Source organism: Talpa occidentalis, unplaced genomic scaffold (genome assembly GCF_014898055.3).
Source record: "Talpa occidentalis isolate TD23 unplaced genomic scaffold, MPIMG_talOcc4v2.1 talOcc4.8, whole genome shotgun sequence".
NCBI classification, from domain to species: Eukaryota; Metazoa; Chordata; class Mammalia; order Eulipotyphla; family Talpidae; genus Talpa; species Talpa occidentalis.
The window spans coordinates 41,270,267-41,297,846 of NW_023605194.1; the positions used below are offsets into that span (position 1 = coordinate 41,270,267).

Consider the following 27,580-nt stretch of genomic DNA (forward strand, 5'->3'; position numbering starts at 1 on the left):
CTCACAGTAAGACCGAATGTCAGCAACCTGATCCCAGTTTTTCTAAAGTACCTTTTCAAATTATAGCACTCTCAGCTTTAGGATTCTCTAATATTTAAACAGATACAGAATGTTCTGTTGTAACCTTGGCTCTGCACTGCTCCAAATGCAAATTCTAAGCCCCTGCATTTAAAGAGAAATAAACTAAATTATTGGAAAAAAAGGAAATAAAATATTTGTATTATCAAGCTATATGAAATTATGATACCTATCAATAAAAAGCAGAGTCACAGGCAGCTCTATTTCAAAATCTAATTGTAAGTAGTACAAGTAGACAAGTAGTATTTTTTAAGTGTTTTGATTCTCAAACTCAAATGGTTTAACTATCTGCTCCTCCTCCATCTTCTTCTACATTCATCTGGACAAAAAACCTTACCTTCAAAAATAATACACAAGTCAACTTTGACCTATAATTCCAAATCAGTATCTTTTTTAAAAGAGTCTCAGGCAACTCCTAACCTAAGAGAGTTAGATAGCCTTTAGCTTCTACCACAAGTTATAGGACTTTATCTAGGTACTGATGTTAGTTTTTAATTCACAAACTGACCAAGGGAGTATGAATACACTCTGAAGAGAAATTATATCCTTGTAAAAATACTTTGTTTTAAATATATTAATAACCATTTCTCTAACATATTTTCAGTGAAAAAACTGATATTGACTATATTTCAAAAATCTAAATTCAAGGAGAAACAAGAATCACAGATTTTTTAGCACTAAAGGCTACTATTTAGGAAACTTTGACCATTTCCTACATTTTCCCCCTATTTCACTTGACCTCAAATTTAAATCTAATTTAATTTTATGAATTAAGAAACAGGGGTTCAGTGCTAGAAACACATTTTGATCTTAGATTTGTTGACACCAAACCTATTACTTTATATTTGATTAATCTCAAGTTGTTTTCTTTTACCAAAGAGAGTTGCTAAAGATTCCACTAACTTTCTATAATAAATCAGCAAATTTCTGCCTTGTTGATTTTGGCTTTGGGTAATACTCCCCAGAAAATAAGCTCTAGAAATCAAATTTCATGACCCACATTAACCTAAATGGCTGCTTTTATTCTTCACTGCCCCAAAATGATGTAAGACACAATAGAAAAACAGGATTTGTCCCATTCAGTATCCTCAAAAATCACTGCTTTTTAAATTCTTTTTCTTTTTAAAGATTTATTTATTTATTTATACAAGAACCGGGGTATAGGCCAGATGCGCAGGAGGGTAAGAGGATTCACCAGAGACAGAGCGGGGAACAGAACAAGCAGACCGACAAAATACACTGCTGAGGGGAGCAGTGGGCGCAACAGGAGATGTCTGCTGCGCCATGTGGGACCCACCGGCCGGGATCAAATCAGCACTGCAGAGGCTGCAGACAGCTTCACAGCGCTGTGCTCAACCACCTGCGCCAACAGGGGAGGCCCTGCTTTTGAAATTCTTAACAAAGTTTGAATGTCCATCACATTTCATGAAAAGAATCAAATTCTCAAGTAGTGAATAATTTACTCATAAATGGGAGGTGCTCGTTTTCTACTAGGAAGAATCAATGGCAAATATGGAATGCAGCTGCATTTTTCAACTGGGAAATTCAATTAGTTGCAAAAGTTCTTAATAGTGTGAGTTTTAGTGGTTTTTTAATTGAGGTAACAACGGTTTGTAATACTGTATATGATTTAGGGGAATACAGTCATACTTCTTCAGATGTATGTTACTACACCATACCCACCACCAAAACATCCACAGTCCTATTTCACCATAAACCATTGGGTCCTCTCCCCACTTTTTTCCCCACCCCCACACTCCTCTAGTAGCCTCAGTTCAGCAACTGTATTTCTAGGGTTTGTTTTGGTTAAGTTTTGTCTGCTTCTTTGTTTTCAGTGAAATCATCCAGTATTTTTCTTTCTCCTTCTGACTTATCTCATTTAGCAACTTAGCATAATAACAGCTTAGCATAATGCCCTCCAGTTTCATCCATGTTGTTACAAATGGCAGGATTTCTTCTCTTTTTATAGCTAAATAGTGTGTGTGTGTATATATATATATATATATATATATATATATATATATATATACACACTATCGTGTGTATATACACCACATCTTAGTCCACTGCTCTGTGGGTGAGCACTTGGGTTGTTTCATAACTTGACTATCTTAAGTATTGCTGCAATGAACATAGGAGTGAATATATCCTCAAATAAGTGTTTTTGTATTCTTTGCATAAATATCATGAAGGAGACTTGCTCAATCATTTGACAAATCCATTTTTAATATTTTAAGGAACCTCTATACTGTTTTCCACAGGGATTGGACCAGTCTACATTCCCATCAACAGTGTATGAGGGTTCCTTTTATACCTCACCAATACTTTTTGTTATTGGCGTTTTCTGATGTGGGCCATCCTTGTGGGAGGGAGGTAATATCTCACTGTGTCTTTGAAATGCATTTTCCTGATGGTAAGGGATGATGAATTTTAGACAAATTTGAAAATTGAAAATGGTAAATGAATGGGCTGTTTTAAATTCTTTCTGGAAGTAGGACAAGTTGTAACTATCATTAAAATACATTTTAATGTCATATTTATTAAAAACAAAAATATCTATGGGAACGAGTATTTTGGTTTCCTGAGACTCTCATACATATTTCTTTGGAAGGATTTCTTTGCTCACTCTGTCATGAGCAACATACATACACATATATTAACAATGAATATTACATAAACAAAGTCTCTGAACAACTAGAACCAGAAGTCAATTTTGAGATATATTTATAACAAACACATTTTATATTTTAAAATAATCATAATCATAATCCCTGTGGTCAATCACACTATCACAAAACCTCTAGTTAAACCTCGGCATATAAATCTTAAGTACCCAGAATACAATCTAAGTACGAAAGACAGAAAAACTGTACCGTCATTTCAGTACTAATCTTTATAAAATCTCACATTTGGGAAAGAGAGAAGTCTCTATCAATCTATCCACTGGGTGTTTTTGTTCTTTACCTTTTTTTTTTTTTTTTAGTGGACATGAAAAAGACCAGTCCACTAATTAAGCTTTGGGGATAGTAGGCAAGGATCTGGTTCCCTCCCTTTTGGGTCCCTTTTACCATAAAACTCAGGTTTTAAATGACCAGGGGGAAAAAAAACAAAGCACAGTGCCTTGGCAGACTCCCCAAGATACCAAAAGGTGAAAGGATAACTTAAAAGAAGTTATTTTAAATACTTTCCTAAGAACTGAAACACTCCTGAAATTTAACAGAGTTAGACTTAGAGACTACTGAATCATACTGAGAACCATTGAGTCCCTCCTACAAACAATCAAGGGTAACTGCAGCTGAAAACGTGAGGTCTTGAAATCCCAGGCTTTTGAAAATTATAATTTTCAAATTATAATTTGAAAAATATAGGAATAAGGACCCTCTTGTTCACTGCCCAACCTACCTTCCTTTTACCACTAATACCTCCCTTTCCCATCCTTGCCAGTCCATTTCATTCCTGACCACGTTTCCTCCCCCAAATCAATGTTTTAAACAAAGATGGATTGGGCAGTAGAACAAACTCTCACAAACTACATTCAAGCAATGAGAAACTGTCGTCTCACCCTGAGACTTCAGGGAAGTTATCCTCCCCTGGAGCTCTGTTCCTCAACTCCAAGAATACATTTCCAGCTCTAAATTCTATACCACCTCTAAGGGCACAAGCAGATATACCAACTAAAAATTACCAGGGAAACATCAGCTTCTTTAACATTTTGGGGTTATCTCTCCCTCTTTTTTTTTTTTGGAGGGAGGAGGGTTAGAGACAAAATATCATAAATGCTTAGAATTAACTATCTTAAACTCCAAGAGATAAATCTTTCATGGTATTAGCTACTGAAATAAAATACTCTACCTTGTTTTTCAAAAGGATTGAAATTAAAATCAACCCTTAAATCTCAGTGGTTTGCAAATTAAAGGCAAGTGTTAAAGGATTTCATGTTCTCAACAATATTTCCTTCTTTGGTAAAGTACAGTAACCTCTGAGTCAGTCACTACACTTACTCATCATCAGCTAAAGCCCACAGTGGGAGAAGACCCACAACAGGAACCAATTCTGAAAAATAGTATCTAACGGACTCAAGGTGCACTTTTTGGAGTGCTTATACAGGGTTCAAAGTTTCTTACCATGAAATGCTTTTTAAGTTTTTCTCACTTCCTCTTAGTTCTCAGTATGTATACAGATAACAAGTAATATAAATACAAAAAAAAAATTACAGATTCTAAATTTACAAAGGGTAGAATTAGAATTGTGTTTAACTCATCAATTCTTTTGTTGCATAATGCAGTCCCAGGAAAATGCTAGATTCATTTTTAATAATCACTGACTGCTGATTTCAGGAGGAGGAAATTTCTGTTTTCAAAATAAAGTGAAGTGTTCAAAGTTAAAGTAGATTTCAATTTATAAATCTGCAATTTGTAGGTATAAAAGATAAAATAATCATTACTGCATTGCCTCTTTAAAATTTTAACTTACATGGCAAGATGCATTTTTACCAAGAATTTTTTTCACTTACTTTCTTCCCCAACTTTTCTAGAGGAACCATCACTTTCCAGGAGAAAACTGCACCAGTGGGGAAGCATGAAACAAGTATGGTTAGACAAAGTTAATCTTTGTTGGTAGGGGAAAGAGGAGGTGAAAGCTGCCATATGTATTAAATAGAATGTTGGTCACAGGCAGAAACAAAGTCTGATTAATTCACTGCATACAGTTGAGTAATGAAAGATGCAGAATGCTATACGAAACTGAAAACTAACCAAAATTCTAGCTACCTAGTTCCATTTTCAAGATAATTTGTTTTTTCTAAATATTCTTGCACCTAATAAACATGATTACTACTCTTAGGAAGCAAGGGAAGAGAAAATGGATAGGGACAAGGTTGGGAATGAGATTTGTCATGTGTATCTTTTTATAGCATTTTGTTATTTAATCCAGGTAAATGTATAAAACAAAATCAAATTTGGGTTAAAAAACAAGTATTTTTTTGCTCATTCTGATGTCATTGTGTACTTGAGCTTCTTTTGGCTGGAATAATTTTATTTACTTTCTTTTATTCTGATATTTTTGTAGCATCCTGACAGTCTGGTTCCTTCCAGATCAGCATCAAACCAAGATAGCTACAAGACTGTACACAGTGGGGACCAGATCTATTTCCCTGTGTATCCCCTCCTCCACTAGTGCCTGATACTTGTTCAGAAAATCTCAACTAGCCACATTTTTTAAGCAACAGCTTTCTATGGCACTTATACAAAGTTCAGTAACACTTATTCAGTAATAATTAAGTGACGAGTGACTTTTCCCCTCTGAAAATAGAGAAACATTAAGGTTGCAACTCGCAATCCTCCTTAATACTACTACTTTTACTACTTGTCTACTAGAAGGAAAGGAGAGAGAATAGGAATGGGATTAGGTTAGGGAACATGAGATCAAGGAAAATTAAGGCTGACAGTTTAGATAGCAGAAGAACATGCAATGAGCCATGGATTGACGCAGGAAAAACTTTAGAAATGGCTTAGTTTTTTCCCTTTGATTATGAAGGCCAACATTATTATGAAGGACAGGTGCCCTGTTTAACTTTCTAACCTACCCATTTTCATTATGACTTAAAACCTCAATGATATACCTCCCCCCAAAAAATTCTAAAACCTGTAAAGGAAATTGGTAGAAAAGGCAACTACAAAGACAGCATTCACTAGAAATTTCCTTGCATGAGAACAGGGTCCACAGGTAACTTAGAGATCCCTCTGCCACCTGGGGAAACTGTCCCTCAAATGAAATCAGTGGGAACGACTAGGCCAAAACAGTTCTCAGAAGCTGACTTAAAGAGATGACTCAAAGTGAGAAAGCCTGACATCCCATAATGTCTTTTTTTCTGCTTATCCCAAACAAACAGCTCAACATGAGCCAGAATCCAACAGTCTTCCCAGCCCAGCCCCAGAGTTCCATATTCACATTCTAACGTATATTCGAGCACAGTGTTACACACCTGCACACAGAATAAGGCATGGCACACAACACAAGAAAACCTCACAGACATGCTTTTTCTCTTTTTAAGCAAAGAAGCTAAAGGGCAAGAGAAAGCTTACCTTCTAAACGTGAGAAAAAGAATAAAACAAACAAGAGAACAAAAAAAATGCATAAAGAAGTCATAATAGGAAAGTGAATTGTCAAATAAGCAAAAGCAAAATTAAGTAAAATATCAAAGACCTAAAATGTTCTTACCATATAGATTTAAAATACAGTCTGAGAACTTGTTCAAGAACTTTGTGCCTCTGTAAATCCATAGCTAAGATCAGCTGACTAATTTCTTTTGTTTATGTAGATTCAGTTTTCATGCAATAAGAGAGAAGGCTGGTGATTTTACTTTTTTAAAAGATTTACTTTAATTTATTTTTTGCATAGACAAACTGGGGTGTAGGCCAGAGGTGCAGGGGGTGAGTAGATTCACCAGAGACAGAGTGGGGAGCAGAACAGGCAGATCTACTGAAATACACTGCTGAGGGGAAGCAGTGGGTGAGACAGGAGAGGTCTGCTGCACCATGTGGGTTAGTTCAATTCCTAGCCAGGTATTGAACTCATGGTGCAGTGGCTGGCAACAGCCTGATAGCACTGAGACTTTAACCATGCTAACAGCGAGGTCCCAAGGCTGGTGATTTTAAACTAAAGAAAAAGGTCTGGTGATTTTAGCACCAACTTTGACTTTACCTTAAGATGTCCTGGAGGACAAGCATAGCTCTACTGGGCACCCAATGGAAGTCATACTACAAAATCCCCTCTTTATTCTACACCCAGTGTTCTAGGAAGAACTGGAGACATTTGGGTCACAAGTTGGGAATCTGCATCCTAGAGATAGTGTGCTCCCCCACTGCCTGCATCTTAGGCTTCTACAAGAAGAATATAAATCCAAATGCTCTGTTTCCCCAGACAGTTACTAGACAGGAAGAAGCAAACCAAACCCTCAGCAACACAAAACCAGTGCTGCTGGGTGCTAGCTAGGAAGATTCAGCCAACTCTTCCAGAGTCCAAGGAGAAATTCAAGACAAAGGGTGTCAAACTAGTTGACAAATGTGAAAACTAATATTTCAATTAAACTTTTCAATTTTCATTAGGGAAAATGAACAAGAAGGGATACACCTAGTATTATTAAAGGTTTCCTCTGTACATTTCTCTATGCCAAAGGGTAGCTAAGGAAAACATTTCTATAAAGTTCGTTCCCATTCTGAATTTTATATTCTGTATCTTACTCAGTCACTTAATAACTGCCCACATAAAAGGTAGAGCTCCCACCTAGAGGAGACTATACCATGCCATAATTCCTCCACCAGCCTAATCAATAAAACTCAAACCTGAAGGAAAAGCTACACATCTCACCTTAAACCAACATTCACCTTACATACTATTTAGTTATTCTACCTTAGATCAAAGGAAATTAGCAGAATAAACAAGTAACCCATAAAACAAAAGTGAAATAAATATTTTTCTAATATCTGAGCAATCTTTAACTACACACAATTGTAAGATAAAATGTGAAACAATCAAACCTCAAGCAGGGGAAAATACAAGATTTCTCATATTCTCTTCCAGTAACACTTACTTTGCTGGCCCAGGCATCTTCATCCCAAGAAGTAAGTTGTAATACACGAATGATCTCATTAATTTCAGCACTCATCTTTTCTACAGTAAAATTTCGATTTTTCAAAGCTTCTTCTATTCCTTGGTTTTTTGAGTTTTTAGTTGTTACAAAAATCTTCATAGCTGTAAAAATAAACAAAAGATCAGAAATTAAGTTTGGAATTTAGCTTAGTTGTATAACAATGTTCACACAAGATGTTCCACACTTTGAACATGTTTTGGCTTTTTAAGGTCTTAAAAAGAACATAAAAACAAACACTGCAAGTCTGCCAATAGAATTCCAATATCAGCAATATCTACTGTAAAATAAAACTCAAGGTACAAAACATCGCCACAACATGACCTGGGAACTAATTTAGCGTCCATATACTGATGACCCACAATCTAAAAATATCCAATATCCTTCAAGTCAGTTATCTCAACCCTAACACTGTTTCCCTATCAAGCACAAACCTTATTAAGACAAGATGAAAAAAGTCAGTAAAACCGTGACTTTGTATCCTGCTACCCCCAATCCTAATGAAAGAATGTGAAATGTTTGAGTTTATATTTAGGATTTCCCTCAACATGTAGCACGAGCTTTCTAACCCCTAAAAGTGAAGGAAAAAAAATAATAGTATGAATCATTAGAGAAAGAGAATATTTCGCCATAAAATAATTTAAAAATTCAAAACAAGGATTAAGATTTTATTGCATTACTCAGATTAATAAGAAATAACCTCAGCAAGCTTTCTGCCACGCAGAATAGTTAGCTTCAAAAACATATTTCTCATAGAAATTATAAAACCTATTTACAAATTTTTGTTTTCTATTTCGTTGGATGGCTTTCAGAACTCTTCTACTAACATCTCCTTTCTTAGCTACTATGTGAAATCCCAAAGCAGAAAGCAGTAGTGGGGGAGTAGAGTGATATGACTCATAGGATTTTGAAATACAGCTGTCCTTTGATAGTTAAACTAACTGACCCAAAACTTGGCTAGAAAGATAACTTATGTAAACCATGAGATGTCTGTTAATACTAGATACTCATTAAGTGCAACTCCTCTCTGCTAGTTGAGAGAGCAGCCTCTATGTTTCCATTTCTGAGCTATCAAACAGGGAGGTGACCTAGTTGATGCAGACCACCAGCTCTAAATTATCTTTCATGAAAAACTGAGTTAATACAACAAAAGGCTTTATCATATGGTATTTTATATTTCCATTCCACCTGCTCATTTTTTTCCCATAAGACAAAAAGGATGTAAAAATGTCTATTTCCTAGTTTATAGAGGAGATCCCACCTCACAGAGAAAAGTCTATTAGTGTTTCAGGAAAACAGAAGTAGGCAACAGGACAGGCAGTTTCAAACAAAAAGCAGGAAAAGTAGAACATTAGCAAATATGAATACTGGTTCTTAGCCAATCAGTTGCAACCATCATGTAATGCTCAATCAGATCTCATATTCACCCAAGTTGAAGGACATGTAACTGAGCAGAAAAAGAAAATGAGTGTCAGAATTTAGAACGTTAGTTTTTTTTTTTCCTGTAAGATAAAGTACAGGTAAAAGAAATACCTGAAATGAGAACTGGCAGTAACTCTTTCACAGTATTCATTGAGTTTACCAACATTACTCGGTGCTCCTGGTGCGTCAATTCCTGCTGTCTCTCATCAATCATTTTGGCCATCTTAGTCATTCCTGGGGATTAAGGAAAAAATTATGCAGGATGAGTAGTGAAACAATTTAGAGTCTAGCTTTCTCAGCCTAAATACATTACAAATTATTATGAACGTCTGAACTGACTGCCCATCAGTAACATTTATGATACAAAATTTTTCAGGACCATTCTTCATAACATCTTTAATTCTTTTCATTAACAGAAATTTAAATGTAAAAACTAAAATGTGACATAATTTTTATAAGTTGATAAATACTTCACACATATATTAAAAATTAAAATATATATTTGCAAAAAATATATATATTTTTAAATATTTTGCCTTGTTACCCTGCATGAGGTTTCATGCTGTGTACCTGGGATACTGACTATTGCTATACCCCTAAATCATACACAGTAGTATAAACCAATGTAATCACAATTAAAAAGATAATTAAAAAAAAGAATCTCCTATGAACCTGGCAGAGATCTAATAGTTGAAAAAAATCTTAAGAATTATAATAATGTGTTTTGCTTTCATCTTTATTTTTTTGTACTTTCCAATTTGTCCAAAATAAGCATGTACTTTTATAATTAGAAACAAATAGAAATAAAAAAAATGATTACAGCAATGACAGCATTTGAAAGCATCTGGTGTTTTGGAATCAGCTTGTTAGCACTTTTTGTTTACTTTGGTTATTATTCAGAGGTGCTATGTGATCCCCTAAAGCTTTGATTTTCAAAATGCTCTTGAGATTTCGCAAGTAGTTTCACAAATCATCACGAGATATCAAAGGTAGGTAGAAAAGTGGGGCTCCTCTTGCTTCACCCAGAGTAGTCCCATTTCTGTCTTTTATATGTTGGAATTCTCCATAAGATTTCATTTAAGGAAATAATTTTTGTATCCAGTGCTAGGAAATAGTTTAATACTTTTCTAATCCTATTTCCCATTCATCTTCAATGATGGCTCTTAGAAATTTTTAATTGCCCTAAGTTTATATAATGATTGCACCAGAACTTCATAAAAATACTTACAAGTAAAAATTATTTCATGTTAGACAAAAAAATTTTATAAGGTGGTATGTGATCTTTAATACTGACAAGTTAAACATCTGATATATCTTATTATTGGTCTCATTAATACTTTGACATTTAAATCCATGTTATAGGTCTATAACATCAAAAGCTGGTATATGTTCTATACTTTGAATACTCAACTCTCAGATGACTAAACAATCATTTCAAAATGAAATTTAGCTACAGCATGCTTCTCTCCTTCTAGGTTTGATGACATTATGCAGCTTTGTGGTAGGGCATGAATCCATAATAGTAGGCGGGCTAATTAGCAAGCTAAGAGGTCATAAAGAGCTACAGGCCAGCTGGCAGAGAGTGAAGGAATGCTGTATAACATGGAATAAAGAGGTCAGAATTCTGGGTGGTGTTAAGCATTACAGTAATAGAAAAGTATTTCCTACATTCTCCAGCAATATTTGCAATGTCCAGTTTAATTCATTAGACAAGGCCAGGACTTGTAGAAAGTAAATTCAGCTTTCAAAGACAATGATATCTCCTCAGTATAAACAGTAATCAGCACCATTAACAGGAACCCGTAAAAGTCCAATGCAGCATTACCTAGCTTCTGCAAAAAGTAAGGGTGAGTGCCCCTCTCCTCATAATCACACATAGACAACGCATACAATTTTTTATTATAAAAACTGTATACAACTAACCTGGTCCAAGATTCTTTGTGTAAGTGACCAAATCTTCCATAGTTTCTACCACCTCTGCCACTGTAAGATATTCCAAAATTCCTTTGCAAACTCGAATAATTTTCCGAACCTGAAAATATATTTCAGAGTATTCAGTCAAGAGAGTAAACAATAAGTAGAAAAAATGGCAATGTATATGTGAGTTACTCAACATTTTCACATTCTCAATAATCAATAATCCTCATTAGTCTTTAAGGCTAGACATTTTGGTCTAAAAGATTGCTGTATGGATCTCAGATTGCCTACCTCAGCCTCATCGAAGGTGAGGAGTAGGTCTGATGTGCCGGAGAGGATACCCCTTGACCCATCGATTAGGTAATCTCGAGCAGGCACTGAGTAAGGGTCTGACTGAAGCATCTGGGCTGCCTGGACAAGCTTGGTGCAAGCATTCTCAACCCTGTGGGGAGTAACATGAAGTCAACTCACTGGTGGAATCAAGCTGAAGAATATCAGCTGTACATACAAAAACATAAAAGGATATAAATTCACATTTTTTCCTACATGGAAAATAATGAAGACCAATTTAAAATAGAAACAGTTTTCAACTTTTCATAATAGCATGTTCATTCATTCATTCATGCACAACTCTAAGTTCTTGGTCTTCATTATTTCCTGGCAATGAAAAAATGTTTTAGACCTTTTACTTTAGGTTGTTAGATCTCTTTGATTCCTTAGTCCTCATTCTATATATACTGCCATAAAAAGACTGAGTCAACCAGACAGAGAGGATGGTCAGAACTGGGGAGAGAAGGGGCCCAACAGAACATGGGTGGAGGATTATTGGAGCACTGGTTTTGGGCAGGGTATCAAAATATACATTTGCAAAGGTTTAAATCTATAATCCCCAAGGCCAATACAACAATGTAAATCTACTTTACCTTAATAAACATGTTAATAAATATGTGAATAAATAAATAATGCAAAAAGAAATTAAGTCCTTGACATCATTTTCAGATTCAAAATCTGGAAATAAGACGACCAAGCACTGTATTAAGTGAAATTTAATACTCAGACAAACCAAAGAAACAGGAAGAAACAAAAAACCATGAGGAAATAAATAAACTGCTACTATATCTAAGTGGATCTGTTTGATAAATCCATTAGACTGTTTGAAAACAAGCCTATAATACTGTTATCAATTATAACATCACTGCCATTAATAAAAATCAATTATTAATGGTCTGATATTACTATAGCTTAATATAATGAAGACCTAATTAGTCAAGAATTTGGTGGGGGGGGGAGGTTGTCATTAAAAAGAAGAACCTAAAATACATAAACCAACTATGCTCCTTGGTCTTCTAAATATATTCATTCAGTTATTCATCTATATAGAACTGAAAAGAATCTAATAGAGAACCTTCTCTAATTTCATATTCAATAAATCCACATTAGCACTGAACAACTTGTAAAAGTACGGAATAAAATTATTTAAAGTTAAAACACTTAGCCCAAGTTACATACTTTATTTAAAAATACAGAAAACATATGTAAATAAAAGCCCACCTCAAAGGGTTGTTTTGAGGATCATATGAAATGTAAAACTCCACAAATAAAAGGCAGTGCTATGTTTTTCATCAATAAAATTAATCCAACATGAATTTCAACTAGGTAAAAGCATTGGCCAATGGACATAACAAGTATATATACAGGCATTCAGATTCTATATACTTGTAACCAGTGTATTATCTCCATATTCTTTTAAAAGAAAAAAGAAAAAGACACTGCATACAGAAACAAAAAACCCAGCTTCCACCTTCTTTTACATAATCAGGATTATACTATGCATACTTTCTGTATTCTATTTTTTTTATTTAATTTGGCTTGGAGATGTCCTAATAAAAGTACATAGTCTGCTCATTCCTTTATACAGCCAAATAACTAGCTCATAATTTATCAGCCTGCTGCAATGAATCACCTTGAATACATATTTTTAAGGTATATATCTATAGGATACAGTCTAGAAAAGGAGTTGCTGAGTGAAAGTTAAGGATGGTTATCATTTTGACAAATGATGCCATATTACCATCAACAAAGGTTACCGATTTGCGTTCCCACCACAATGGATCAAAGTGCCTGTGTCCTCACCCTTTCAACAACTCAGTGTGTAATCAAACTTACGTATCTTCACAAATATGAGAGCCCAAAACTGGATGTCTGTATAGATTTTTTAAACTGAGATGAATTCACATAACAATTAGCCATTTAAAGGACACAACCATCACACAACCATCAGTGGCATTTCATTGAGCAACCACTACCTCTCTTATGTCAAAACTTTTCGTCACCTCAGAAAAACACTTTGTACCAATGAAGTAATCACTCCTCATTTCCCCTCTTTCCCCATCTGCTGGGTAACCACTAATCTACTTTCTGTATCTATGAATTTACCTATTCTGGATATATAATATAAAAGGAACTATGTGCAATATGACTTTTTTTAATGAGGCTACTTTCACTGAGCATACTATTCCAGGTTCCTTGAAGTTGCATTATGTGTCAGTAGTTTGTTCCTGTTTATAGCTGAATAATATTCCATTGTAAGTAAATACAAGAATAGGGAAATTTGTTTAGCCATCCATTAACTAATGGACACCTCGATTGATTCCACCTTTTGGCACTTATAATTGTGCTACAAACATTCATTCATATACAATTATTATATGTTGATACATGTTTCCATTTCTCTAGGGTATATACCTAGGAGTGGGATTCTATATTAACTTTTTGAGGAATTTTCAAACTATTTTCCATGGCAGTTGCACCACTTTACATTTCACCAACAATGTGTAAAAGTGCCTATTTTTTCATATCCTCACCGATACTTGTGTGTTTTTGTTTTGTTTGTTTGGTGTTTTTGTTTTGCTTTGGGTTTTTTTTTTTTTTTTTTTTTTTTGCTAAAACTATCCTAGTGGATATGAAGTGGTATCTCATTGTGGTTCTGGTTTGATTTCCTAATGACTAATGATGAACATCTTTACATATGCTTGTAGGCCATTTGTATATCTTTTTTGGAGAAAACCTTCCACAAGCTCTTTATGTTTTAATTGGGATGTCTATCTTTTTTTTGTTGAACTGTAAGAATCCTTGTCAAATACATAACTTGTAAATATTTTTCATATAGGTTCTTTTCATGTAATACACTTTGATTTGTATTCCTCTTATTCTGAATGAGGTTAAGGGTCTTTCAAACTTTTAAATTGAAAAATAAATATCACACCTACAAATGACTGTATGACTTTTATGTTCAAACAAATACCATGTATCCAATAATCTTATTTCAGAAATCAAATATTACCAAGTATTCTAGAAGTTCCATACTAACCAAATAATCATTTTTTAGAAGTAATCATTATCCTGCATTTTGTGTTAATTATTCCCTTAATTTTCTTCATACTTTTATTATCTATGTATGTATACATACCTAAGCAATATATATTACTTCATTTTACCTATATTAGAACCTTAAATAGGTGGAACCATACTGTTAAGGATGCATCTATGATGTCTTCTTTCATTATTATGATTTTGAGATTCACTGTATTGGTAAGTATAGCTACTATATCACATTCTACTCTATGAATATACCAAATTTTATTAACTCATTCTACTTACTTCCAATTGACAATTTTTTCAAACTTAATGAAAACTATAAAATCCCACGTCCAAAATACTCAATTTAACAAGGAAATATATTTAAGACATGTATATAATGTATAATATGATTAAAATATATGCTTTGCAACTAAAAATATATTAAAATGCTTAAGTGAAACCTTTAAAATATTTAAGAGAAGTATTTCCAAAGTCCTTTAGGGACAGCCAACCACTCGTTGAAGACCACCAATTCAAGAACATTGACCTCTCGCCTTAAGGTTTTTCACAGCTGTTCCCTCTGGGTGAAGTACCTCTCTCCTCCCCTCTGTTAGCTTAGCTAACTCTACTTGTTCTCTTAGATGCACTTTTAAATTACTCTTTCTTCAGGAAACTATCCCAAATCTGAGTACCTCAACTTTTGTGTTCCCATGAGACGCACCACACTCTCAATTTAGTTTTCCCTATCACCCACAAAATTATAAGCACAGCTAGGCCAAGAATCTTGTCTATCTTGTTCACTAATATATACACAACATAGACTGTCTGACACAAAATTAATCTGCAATAAATATTTACTGAATGAATTGATGTCCACCAAATACAGGTAATAATGAAATCATCTGGTCGATAAAAATCATTAACTTCAAAAAGTCACAATTTTGACTTTATTTCTAGGTTACATGAAGCTTGACAAAATGATAGCAAACACACATAAACTTTACAGAATGCAAGTGCTGTGTAATACTGTTCGCAAGGACCCACTTACTGCAAAAGTATTTCCAAATTTGGAAAACTACAAAACAATGGTAGTTGGAATGACCATCATGAAGAAAGGAAACATGAAAAAAAAAAAAAATGATACGGAAAAAAGCTTTACAAGAATCAATTTGATTCTCCACTAATGATTCCCTTGTATGGTAAAATAAGGCCAAAACAAACACTGCATCATATTTTTCTACATTAAGATATCTGATATGTACATTAAAGTTTAATGGCATTCTTAAAAGTCAAATAAATTTCACCATGACTAACCAGTGGTCAGAAACAGGAAGGAGTCTGTCTTGTCCGTAGAAAATGAGATTTTATTTAAAGATTCAGGCTGCGTGGTTTCTTAAAGTTATCTTCTACTTTTTAATACAAATCTGAATTTTTAAAAAACCTGTTTAGAGAATGAAAGTAGGGATAAGGTCTGTTTTCTAAATAACTGTATGTATTGTATAATTGTAATATTGATTGAGATACTTTAGATCAACCCACTAGCACAGACGAAGGCTTTTTTTTGCCTTTAAGTATTCAACCAAATTTAATTTGTTTTGTTTTAGATCAATGGACCAACAATAGTTTCACAGAACCTTAAGTATGCACACTCATAACCCACTAATCCATTCTTTTTTTTTTAAGATTTATTTATTTATTTATACAAGCACTGGGTACAGTCAGAAGTGCGGGAGGGTGAGAGAATTCACCAGAGCCAGAGCAGAGAGCAGAACAGGCAGAATGACGAAGTACACTGCTGAGGGGAGCTGCAGGGGGCAGGAGAGGTCTGCGCGCTATGTGGGACCCCCTCGCCTGGGGGCCGGGGATCGAACCTGCGCTGCAGAGGCTGCAGGTAGCTTTACAACCCAGCACTCAACCGCTGCGCCACTGGGGAGGCCCCCCACTAATCTATTCTTCCCAGAACTACACCAAAAAACTTCACACAGTGTCAAAGATATAAATGTTCCAAACTACTCAGTTCCATGTGATTTCAATTATTTCTAATCAAAACCATTTAAGCTTATACTAAAGTTTTTTTATTTAAGAAAATTAATAAGAGGAAAACAGATTCATAAGGGGATGTAAAAGTGGGAGTCGTCATTTTTACTTGAGAGACTGGGTAAGGTGTGATGGCGAAGGTAAAGACAACACAGCATCTGCCCTCAGAAGCTCTGCCCTACTTACAAAGATGATTCTCTTCGTAGCATCTCTCTGAGTTGTTTTTCTGATGGAATAATCCTCTCCCTTTGTCTATCTGTCTCTGTTTCTGTTTGCTAATAATGGAAAATCTGATTTCACAGAAGTTGAGTTCTTCTGGAACATACCCAATGAAACAAGTGTTAGCGTCTAGGAGCCTCTCCTTTCAAGAAAGTTGGTCAGACCACAAGTGCAACTGACCACACAGAGCCCAGACAACATTTGGGAGATGGGAAAGAAACAGGTGCAAGGAAGGAAGAGAACACAATCTGCAGGTGAGTGGGACTTTCCCACTGTGGTCACTGCAACCAGCAAGTCCATTTTCAACCATGCTGGCCCAGGCATGATTATCTGGCAGGCAATATTGTTATCTTACCTTTCCTTCCCATGTGGGTACAGTCTCTCAGAGATCAAGAAAAGCCCAGATCAATTTCCATGGTTGAGTAGCCCACCATATTTTAAAATGAAGAAATGCCAAGAGTACTAAAAATAATGGTATATTTAAGGGTTTACATTTAATAATTTTAATTACATGACAAATATCTTTTAAGACACTCTCTTTTTCTCTATGACTACATATTGGTATCAGTTGAAGATAATTTTAAAGTCCAGGTCCTTCATAAATAAAAGGACTGAATGAGAGGGCAGAGGATAGGGGAAGGCCCTCAAATTCTCTACTTTCCAATATTTATGGTCTATCTTCAGCCAAAGGACTGATGAGTGAAAACGACTGCTGAGGACTCAAAAATTCTCCCTTCACTAAGTATTTAAGTATTTAAATTTTAACCTGAGCTAACAATGAAATTTCAGGCATCAATAATTAAAAATTTAGCCTTTCTACTATCCCTGAAATAGGAATCATGGCCTCTACAATCAACTCATTCCATCCTCAGACCTTTTTGTGTCCATATATGATTTTTTTTAAATAATAAATATGAGGATTTTGAAAGACTCAGAAAGTGTTGCAAATCACACTTTCTTTTATATGCTAGTCGTTTGACACAAATTTTAGTTTAAAATAGTAAAAGGGGATTCATTGTTTGGCATCCAAGTAGTAGCCAATATGCTTTGCTGCTAGTGTTGCCATTTTGAGAAAGGTCAAGGATCCTCAGCCATTAGTCATCTAGAAACCTGAGTGAAGGCTACAAACATAGTTACAGTTTTTAGAAGGGAGTCAGGAACACAGAGTACAATGACAAGCTTTAATCTTGTTCAAGTAGCAAGTGAACAGCACGGACTCACCCATGTGTACACTGTGTGATAACACTAAAATATGCTATTCCAACCCAGAGCTCCCAGTTTTTACAAGACTCATCCTCTCCCTGTCCTAACTCAGGGATAGCAAAGTCCACTACCTGTGTATACCCAAAACCAGACTAAAAACCACAATGAGTCATACTGAAAACATCCAAAGCCCTTTAAGGGCAATACCACTCTTTTTGTTAAAATGTGTAATATAAACACCACAAACTCACTAGATTTTTTTTGTTTCAGATGAGATTAGGAAGATATGCAACTAGTTTCAACTTCACCTTCAAACAAAACAGGATTCTACCTAAACCAAGAGAGAACTGAAGGAGAGACAGCATGTTGGGAATAAGAGATTCAAGGTAATACTGCTACTCTAGCCACAAGCTCCTTAAATTTTGGTAGGCAGCTTATTTAAAAGGTAGACTATGAGTCACATATTCTTTAAAGCTTGAATAACTAGTCCTACACTTTTCCCTACTTTCTTCACCCCCTGTTCAAATGTGACATCTGTGAAGGGAGGGGAGATTCTGAGGTTGCAAGGTACAATCAAGAATTCTGCTACCTACAGATCCATCAGTTACTCTGTCCCATGCTAAAGTTGTAGCAGAATAAATGCACACGTAAGTGTCTTACAAATGCTAATGGTTTCCAAAAGTATGTTGATGTTATTCTAATAAAAATTTATTTTAAAATATTACAAATTCATTGTATCTTTGAATCTTGTGTATCAACCTATAATTTAATTGATTAATCAACTTATAATTTTAAAAAGTCTATTATTTTTGGAAGGTCTTTATGCTGAAAAAAGCTGACACTACCATTCTACAGAAGAATGTAATGAGCTAGAGATATAAATACTTGAAAACAGAATGAAGTAAAATAGGTACAGTAAGAGAATATTTTCACTAATGAAGAAAACTGACAAAAAAATAGAATATGGCTTAACAATAATACAAAAAAGGGGGGCCTCCCTGGTGGCGCAGCGGTTGAGCGCTGGGTTGCGAAGCTGCCCGCGGCCTCTGCGGCGCCGGTTCGATCCCCGGCTGCTCCCCGGCCACCGGAGGAGGGTCCCACATGGCGAGCAGACCTCTCCTGCCGCCCGCTGCTCCCCTCAGCAGTGTACTTCGGTCCTTCTGCCTGCTCTGCTCCCCGCTCTGGCTCTGGTGAATTCTCTCACCCTCCCGTGCTTCTGACTGTACCCAGTGCATGTATAAACGAAAACAAACAAACAAATAAATAATAAATAAAAACATGCCTCTATAAAAAAAAATAATAATAATACAAAAAAGGGGGTAATAAACAACAAAATAACAGAATTCAGGACCCAGAAGAATCATACACTTGTACACCTAGCAACACTGCTTTGAAGTATATTAAGCTAAAACTTAAAAAATTGACTAATTTATAATAATTATAGATTTCAACATAACTCAATCATCATAAACTGACAGTTCAAAGAAAACAGGCTATGTGGGTTGGGATGGTGGGCACAATGGACTATGGTGGACAACTATGGTGACCACACTTGGGGAAGAAATTCTACACTGTCGAAAATTAACAGGGATAAAACAATGGTACTTCACTAGAAATTTTAAAAGGCTATAAAAAGTTTGATCTGGCCCTTGAAACTTCTGTACATCCAATTACCTTAATTTTGACACATCGGTCTGACTAGTGACGAATTAACTTCTTGGTCCTCTTTTTGACCATCTTGGGCTTCCTGCAGGGCCAAAGGACATCCATTACCCCGAATGGGAGACTGCTGCCACCCCTGGAATCAGTGCGGAGGTCAAGAGGGAAGACGGTACATGCAAGGGTTGATGGGTACTCAGTGAATTTTAAAGCTGAATTAGGTAATAGGAAATTGAATAGGTAATCAAGTCTCCTCTTCCAAAGATACCAGACCCAGAGAGTTTTAGACGTAAGTTTTGCCAAACACTTAAGAACAGATGATTTTTATCTTATGTAAGCTGTCTCCAAGACTAGAGAAAAGATCTCATTTTATGAAGCTAAAATAACTTTGATAGCAAAAATACTCTAGAACAGGACAAGAAAGTAAAAGTACAGATCAAGAGCCCTCAGAAATGAAGCAGATTCCTTCAAAAGTATTAGTAAATTGCATTTAGTCCTGTATTTTCTTTTTAAAATCATAACCAGGTAGGGTTTATCATAGAAATCCAAAGATAACTCATGATCAGAAAATCTATATTCATGTAGTAGACCAGACAAATTCTTACAGAGCAAGGGATAAAAACTGTGTGATTATCTCAATAGAAACAGAAAAGGCATTCGATAAAAAAAGCAATCATGACTTTGTTTTTTGAAGTTTCACTATAGGAAATAATTTAAGGGAAATTTTCTGAGGAAAGTTTAAAGAGTAACTGACTGTATTTGAAGAAAATTATTGAGAAAAAAGGTTGAGAAATTAAGGAAGGAAACTAATGACCACTAAATGTCTTTTTCCCCCCCAGGTGTTTTCACATATATTATCTCAATCTTTTAAGCCTATTACTATTACATTACAAGAAGAGATTCTCATAATGAAGTGTGAGGTGGAAATTTTAGCAAAACTGGAATGAAGCAGCCCTGGAATCAGAGAATTCAGAGTCTGAATCTCTACCTCTGCCATTTATGTAAGGAAAACTTTAAGCAGGCTTTTATTGAACTTCTCTGGGTCTCAGTTTCCTGATCTGTGAGATGAAGCAAATTAAACATGTAACTTAAAATACCCAACTCATGGAAGTTATTCAAGAATGGAGTTATTCTTCTAAAGTTCCTTTGTTTCCACTAAGGATTTTAAAAATGATCTTAAATAGCTGTGAAAAAAATTTAAACCTTGAGAACTTCTTAACTTGGTATGCAAAGCTTTTGCAGCGCCTATTAGATCCCCGGCTGCTCACCGGCCACCGGAGGAGGGTCCCACATGGCGCGCAGACCTCTCCTGCCGCCCGCTGCTCCCCTCAGCAGTGTGCTTCGGTCCTTCTGCCTGCTCTGCTCCCTGCTCTGAGCTCTGGTGAATTCTCTTACCCTCCCGCGCTTCTGACTGTACCCAATGCTTGTATAAATAAATCTTAAAAAAAAAAAACAAAAAACAAAGTTATAACTAAGGGAATATTTGTGCCTAATTGCTTTTAGTGTTTCTGTTTGGTTTTAAAATGTATGTTATAGTTGGGGTAACAAATAACTTCAATTCACCTATAAAATAAAACAGATTAAATAATTCCTATGATTCCTTTTAACTTTAAAATGTTAGGACTTTAATTTCTTTTCTTTATTTTTAGATTTATTTATTTATTTATTTATACAAGCACTGAGTACAGTCAGAAGCACGGGAGGGTGAGAAAATTCACAAGAGCCAGAGCGGGAAGCAGAACAGGCAGAAGGATCGAAGTACACTGCTGAGGGGGGCAGCGGGCGGCGGGAGAGGTCTACGTGCCAGGACTTTAATTTCTTAAAGGCTTAAGAAGACACTAAAGTGCAAGACACTAAAGTACATCACAAATTACATCTGTAATAGTCCTTCCTTGGAAATACAGAGGAAAACTGTAAATTGTTATTATGTAAGAGTAGTATAAAGTTAGTCCATTACCTGAAAAAAGAGCAATGATATGACTGATTAGAAGGCTAGAAAGAACATGAATTTGAAAGCTTTAAGATCACCAATCAAGGGCCTCCCCTGGTGGCGCAGCAGTTGAGCGCTGGGCTGTGAGGCTGCCTGCAACCTCCGCAGCGCCAGTTCCCTGGCCGCTGGCAAGGGTCCCACAAAAAAAAAAAAAAAAAAAAAAAAGATCACCAATCAAAAACTTGTCCTGCCACTTGCTAACTGTAACCTTGTGTGAACTGAAGTTTGTAAAACCTGTTTCCTTTCCTTTTCTTCTTTTTCACATCAGGCCTATCACTTTAAAATCATCCATATGTAGGAGCTACCATATGACCCAGCAATTCCACTCCTAGGGATCTACCCAAAGGACACAAAACAATTGATTCAAAAGAACACCTGTACACCTATGTTTATTGCAGCACTATCTACAATGGGTAAAACCTGGAAACAACCCAAATGCCCAAAAATAGATGACTGGATCAAGAAAATGTGGCATATATACACAATGGAATATTATTCAGCAATCAAAAAAGATAAACTCATAACATTCGCAGCAACGTGGTTGGAACTAGAAGGAATTATGCTCAGTGAAACAAGCCAGAAGGAAACAGAAAAATATCGGATGGTTTCACTTACAGCAGGAATATAGGGGAACCCAAAATGACATCAGTATAAAAAAACCAGTAACAGTACAAAACACAAGAAAGCAAAAACGGACAATTATAAATCAGAGACATCCTGCAGGGGAGGAGGAGGGAGAGGGATCAGAGGGAGGGAGGGAGGAACACAGGGGACGGAGGTGATGGTGCTCAGGTGCACTGGTAAAGGAAACTCTATGGGGACTACACCTGAGGGGGTGGTGGGAAGCAAATATTGTTTAAAAATGAACAATGATATAAAAAATTTAAAAAAGTAATATAAAAAAATAAAATTCATGCCCTTAAACACACAAAAAAAGAAAAAAATGTAAGTGAAGTAATAAGCTTCCATTGATATTGGATATTTGGTGTTCAATATATTATTACAGTGAATTACTTAAAAAAAATCGTCCATATGTAATACATCATAGTATGGACACCAGCACAGATGTCTTCTTAAAAGATCCTTGTACCTATTTTTTTTTTCTGCGCCACCATCACTTATGTCCCCTTGACCCTTTCTTCCTCTGGCCTTCCTTTTAACCTCAGAAACCTCATTTCCTTTAATCAATGTCTACTAGTTTTTATATAAGTATTTTACTTTGTCAAGCTGTCCACAATGTAAATGTTCAATATGTCTTTTTGTCATTCTGGTTTGTTCTATGATAATTAATTCCTTTGAACCCCTTTCATTTTGTTATAAATGACAGCATAGCATAGATATAGCATATCTTCTTGATCTAGTCCTCTATCAGTGGGCACTTAAGTTGTTTCCATGCCCTAGCTGTTGTAAATAGCAATGCAATAAATATTGTAGCACATATAGTTGTTTTGGATTGATAGTTTCATATTCTTTGGATAGATGCTCAAGAATAGGATTGCTGGGATTTCTCCTTTTTATTTCTTAAAGGTAAATCCAGATTTACATAAAGGCTGTACCAGTTTATATTCCCACAAACAGTGCAATAGGGTTTCTCTTTCTCCACATCCTCTCCAGCACTTGTTGTTGGGGTCTTTTTAACATCTTCCATTCTCAGGGTGTGAGTTGGTACCTCAGTGCAGGTTCAACCTGCATCTCTCTTACTAGGAACAATGAAAAATATGTTTACAGGTATCTACTGGCCTTCGGGGTATCATCTTTGGTAAAATGCCCGTTCAGATCCGCTTCCCACTTACTGAATTGTTTTCCACTCTTGAATTCTACAAGTTTTTTATATAAACCCCATGTCAGTTATATACTGTGTAAATATTTTCTCCATTCCGTATTTTCTTTTGCTGTGTAAAAGCTTTTTAACTTGAGGTAATTCCAACTGTTTACTTTTGCTTTTATTTCCCTTGCCATGGGGGTTGGATCTCCAAAGACATCTTTTTTATTGTTGTCACAGAACATATAACCAATATTTTCTTCTATAAATTCTGTTGTTGCAGGTCTTATATCTAGAATCTTAATCCATTTAGAATTTAGTTTTGTGCATGGAGTTAGTGAACCAACTTCACTCTTTTACATGTGGCTTTCCAGCACCCATTGTATGGTGATCATAAATTAAGTGTCAACATGAATGTGGATATATTTCTGGGTTTTTGTTTCTGTCCCATTGATCCATGTATCTATTTTTATGCCAATATCACATTCTTTTCAGTACAGTTGCTTTATACTATAGTTCAAAGTCATATAACATGATATCTTCTTTTCCCTTTTTTCTCAGAATTGCATGAGAAAATAAAAATATGTAAGTAGCTAGGCCAAGAATAGCTACTCGATAAATGTGAGTTCCCTTTGGTCCCTTGAGTTTCCTTCAGTCATGTGGTTTTGATTACTCTGTAGACAATGGAAATCACAGTATCACAAATTTAAAGATGTTTATTTCTTAATCATGAAGGGTATATAAATCAAGGATTAAATCCATACCAGTGTGTCCAGAATTCTTCTCCAAGATAATAAAATGACTTGTAGCTCAGGATTGAAAAGATTCAAAACATCACAAATAATTTTTGTTAGAAAAAATCTGTAAAAGCAGTAGTATCCAATTATGTTTAATGTGAAAAGGTGAGTGCTTGCTCTGGGTTAGAAAATGCAGCAAGTGAGTTGGCAGATGTGAATGATTATCTCACAGAAACATGGTCATCTATGTTAAGAAACAAAAATCTTTTCTTATAATAGCAATGGAAAGGATTACAAAATATTTTAATTTTTAAAAAAAGCAGAATCACACAGCCTTAAAAGTACATTACAAGGTATAATCAAAAAATTAATCTTAAAAAAAAGATATTCTGGGCACTTTCACTGACAAGTGTTTAACAATACAAATTTGGCCACAAATTATATTTGAGTGGTCAAGATCATAAGTAAAGAAAAAGTTAAGTATAAGGACTGGAGATGTAAGAATATAATGCTACTACTTAATGCCAACAGCGATCTAAATTAACTGTAAGCATGTTGTAATCCTTTCCAAATTTCTTCTTTATGTGAATATCAATTAAGATAAAATAATACAAATATATACTGTAATCGTGCTTAACAAAGTTTAAGAATTAAAACAAGGCAGTTTCAAAGGAAATATGATTACTAATGACAAACAGGAAATATGATTAACGGCAAGCATGCAGCAATAGTACATACACCCTTTCACATATTATTTTTGGAACACATTTTTATTCGATAGGCCTAGACATTACACTATGTTTCAAAAATAGTTTAAGGTGATGAATCAATCCAAGTTTTGCTGATTTTTAAGAGCAACACTGAAGCAGAAAGCGGCAATGCTTTCTGAATGAATCTGTCATTCATTCACCTGCTAATAGACAAGGTGCATTATGTCCTTTCTAAGGAGTTCATACATCACAAGTGACACCTTTTGATATGTTTAGATACTTAACACCTTTGGATAAGGTTCAAGAACTGCCTTCTTTATTATTGCTGCTCCACTGCAAAAATAAGAATGAAATGCCACTGTCTACTGCAAAAGCCAATTTTCCAAGGCAAATAAAAGTTTGCCAGAAACATTTTCCACCTATAAGGAATCAATTTAAAGCAAATCCACACTGACAGAAAATGAATGGTTGGTTTGACATACAGCTTATTCTCCTTCACTAGGACTTATTAGTCATTCTGTATTTAGCTATGAATCTTCTTGAAAAACCACGTTCATCTTGTCATTCTGCTGCTCAAGATCTGCAAAGCTTCTCTGCTGTCCAACTTAAAATCCCTCTGCCTGGCTTTCAAGGGTGTTCATCACCTGGCCCAACCTATCTTCCTAAGTATAGTTCCTACTACTCCCAACATGACTTCTCCCTTCACAGCCCCCATGACTTGCTCATTGTCATTCACTTCATCCAAAGTACTTTCCTTTACCCCTAATCCATCCTCCCAAATCCCACTTACCACACAAAGTTTCTTTCTACTCTTCCTACCTATAACGGAATTACCTTCTCTGGATTACTATTATAGTTAAAGTCAGTCTGTATTATAGCTTTTAATTTGAAACTTCTTAAAGCATTTTGAGAAATCTTTGCTGTAGCAACAGTTTTGCCCCTTGATATACAGAAAAATTAAACCCACATATATGACATACTGCGATGGTTATACTTGGGGTTATGCAGTTTCCAGCCATAATAGTTACAATTCCACTAATTTCTCCCTCACTAAAGAAAGCATAAGAAGCAGCAAATGAAAATATTATACTTCAATAAAAGACAAATAAAAAAAATACCTACTGAGTGAGAATGAGAGGGATGTTATTATAAATGTAACCTTGAATATTTCAACTTACTTTTTTCAAAAAAGAAAGCATTTCCAAGCATTGGAAACGTACATCTTACAAATTATCATTCATACTACACTCTAAGAACTTATTCTATATAGCACTTAGGATGCTAGATACAGAAGAGTGTCTAGCCCAATAATCAATCAGCTATACATAAATATTACTGCAGCAACTGCCTGGTGATGACTGACAAAGGTGATGCAAAAAATATAAACATGGATTACAGAAGATGACTCCTGCTGACATTCCCTAAAAGAACAAATGACTTCTTGTGGAGTTTGCCTAAACCTATTTTAACATAGCTGTTGCACTCCTGAGGCTTATGAAGAGGATGGCAGTTTGTAAGGCAGTCATGCAATCATATACCTCTTATGCAACAGTGTGTCTACAATGCAATCTTGGGTAAAATTAGCAAATTGTACGTTGTTTCTATCTGACAGGACAGTTAAGGGTCAGATAACTTAGCTCTACCCAAGAGAAAGTCTTCCTGTGATAATGCAAATCTTGCTCTATATTAAAAAGGGTCTCGGGCCTCCCTGGTGGCGCAGCGGTTGAGCGCTGGGTTGCGAAGCTGCCCGCGGCCTCTGCGGCGCCGGTTCGATCCCCGGCTGCTCCCCGGCCACCGGAGGAGGATCCCACATGGTGCGCAGACCTCTCCTGCCGCCCCGCTGCTCCCCTCAGCAGTGTACTTTGGTCCTTCTGCTTGCTCTGCTCCCCGCTCTGGTGAATTCTCTCACCCTCCCGCGCTTCTGACTGTACCCAGTGCATGTATAAACAAAACAAACAAATATAATAAATAAACATGCCTCTATTTAAAAAAAAAAAAATAAAAAGGGTCTCACTTTCACAATAAGGAATTACCTGGATATTAGAAGTCCCTTATAGACAGTTACAACTCAAATATATAATCTTTAACTTATGTTAAACCCATTCTTTTAATTGCCAATTGCACAAATAGACCATGACTTGATTCTGAGATCTCCCCAAATCCTGAAAATGTCACATTCTTCCCTGAAAAATCTTTAGATATATATCAGATTGCTTAGTTATAAATCTATCTGCAGGCCAAGAGCCTTCTCTTCATCCTAGTACTGACAATCTAACATTCTACAAATATTGATCTAAAAATAAAAATGCTTAAATACATTTTATTCTTTAGTATTGTCTAAGTAGACACTATTTAGAAATCCTTGTAAAAGTAGATGACAAAAGAATTCTTCAGTTTACCATGTCCTGGAAACTTCCAAACATCAACCAAACAGCCCAAAAGAATGTCCTACTCAATAGTTCCAAGGATGTCATTAATTGCTTCCATCTGTTTCCCTTTATGTTCTCTCCTGCTTCAAGTCAAGGCATCTATTAAAGTTACGTTTTGCTTCATTTTATATTCTAAAGAAAAACATACAGAGCCCTCATGCCTTAACTTGCAGAACAACTTATTTGCCCCCAAATCTGCTGAAAACCACAGCCATATTGTCTTTGTATGCTAAGCTATTTTAAGTAACATTTCAGAGTATATCATTTTAAATTACATATTTTTTAAACATTGCTGAGTACATTTTCTCAGTTGATCATAAGACGTTTCCCCTGATTCCTGATGAAGATCAAGCATTTTCCCTATTTTATGGTAAAGTTTAAAATTTCTGAATGGTTTCACCCATTGATG

The 27,580-nt window shown here is 35.5% G+C and overlaps 1 protein-coding gene across 2 annotated transcripts in view; it reads right to left on the reverse strand.

Moving 5' to 3' along the window:
* VCL (vinculin) overlaps window positions 1–27,580 on the reverse strand; it is a 101,782-nt gene that overhangs the window by 30,056 nt on the left and 44,146 nt on the right. For both annotated transcript variants that reach the window (XM_037497039.2, XM_037497040.2), the window contains exons 3-6: window positions 11,357–11,507; window positions 11,072–11,180; window positions 9,260–9,382; window positions 7,670–7,830 (exon numbers count right to left, since the gene is read on the reverse strand). In XM_037497039.2, the coding sequence (XP_037352936.1) occupies window positions 7,670–7,830; window positions 9,260–9,382; window positions 11,072–11,180; window positions 11,357–11,507 (544 nt within the window). The remainder of the gene's footprint in view (window positions 1–7,669; window positions 7,831–9,259; window positions 9,383–11,071; window positions 11,181–11,356; window positions 11,508–27,580) is intronic.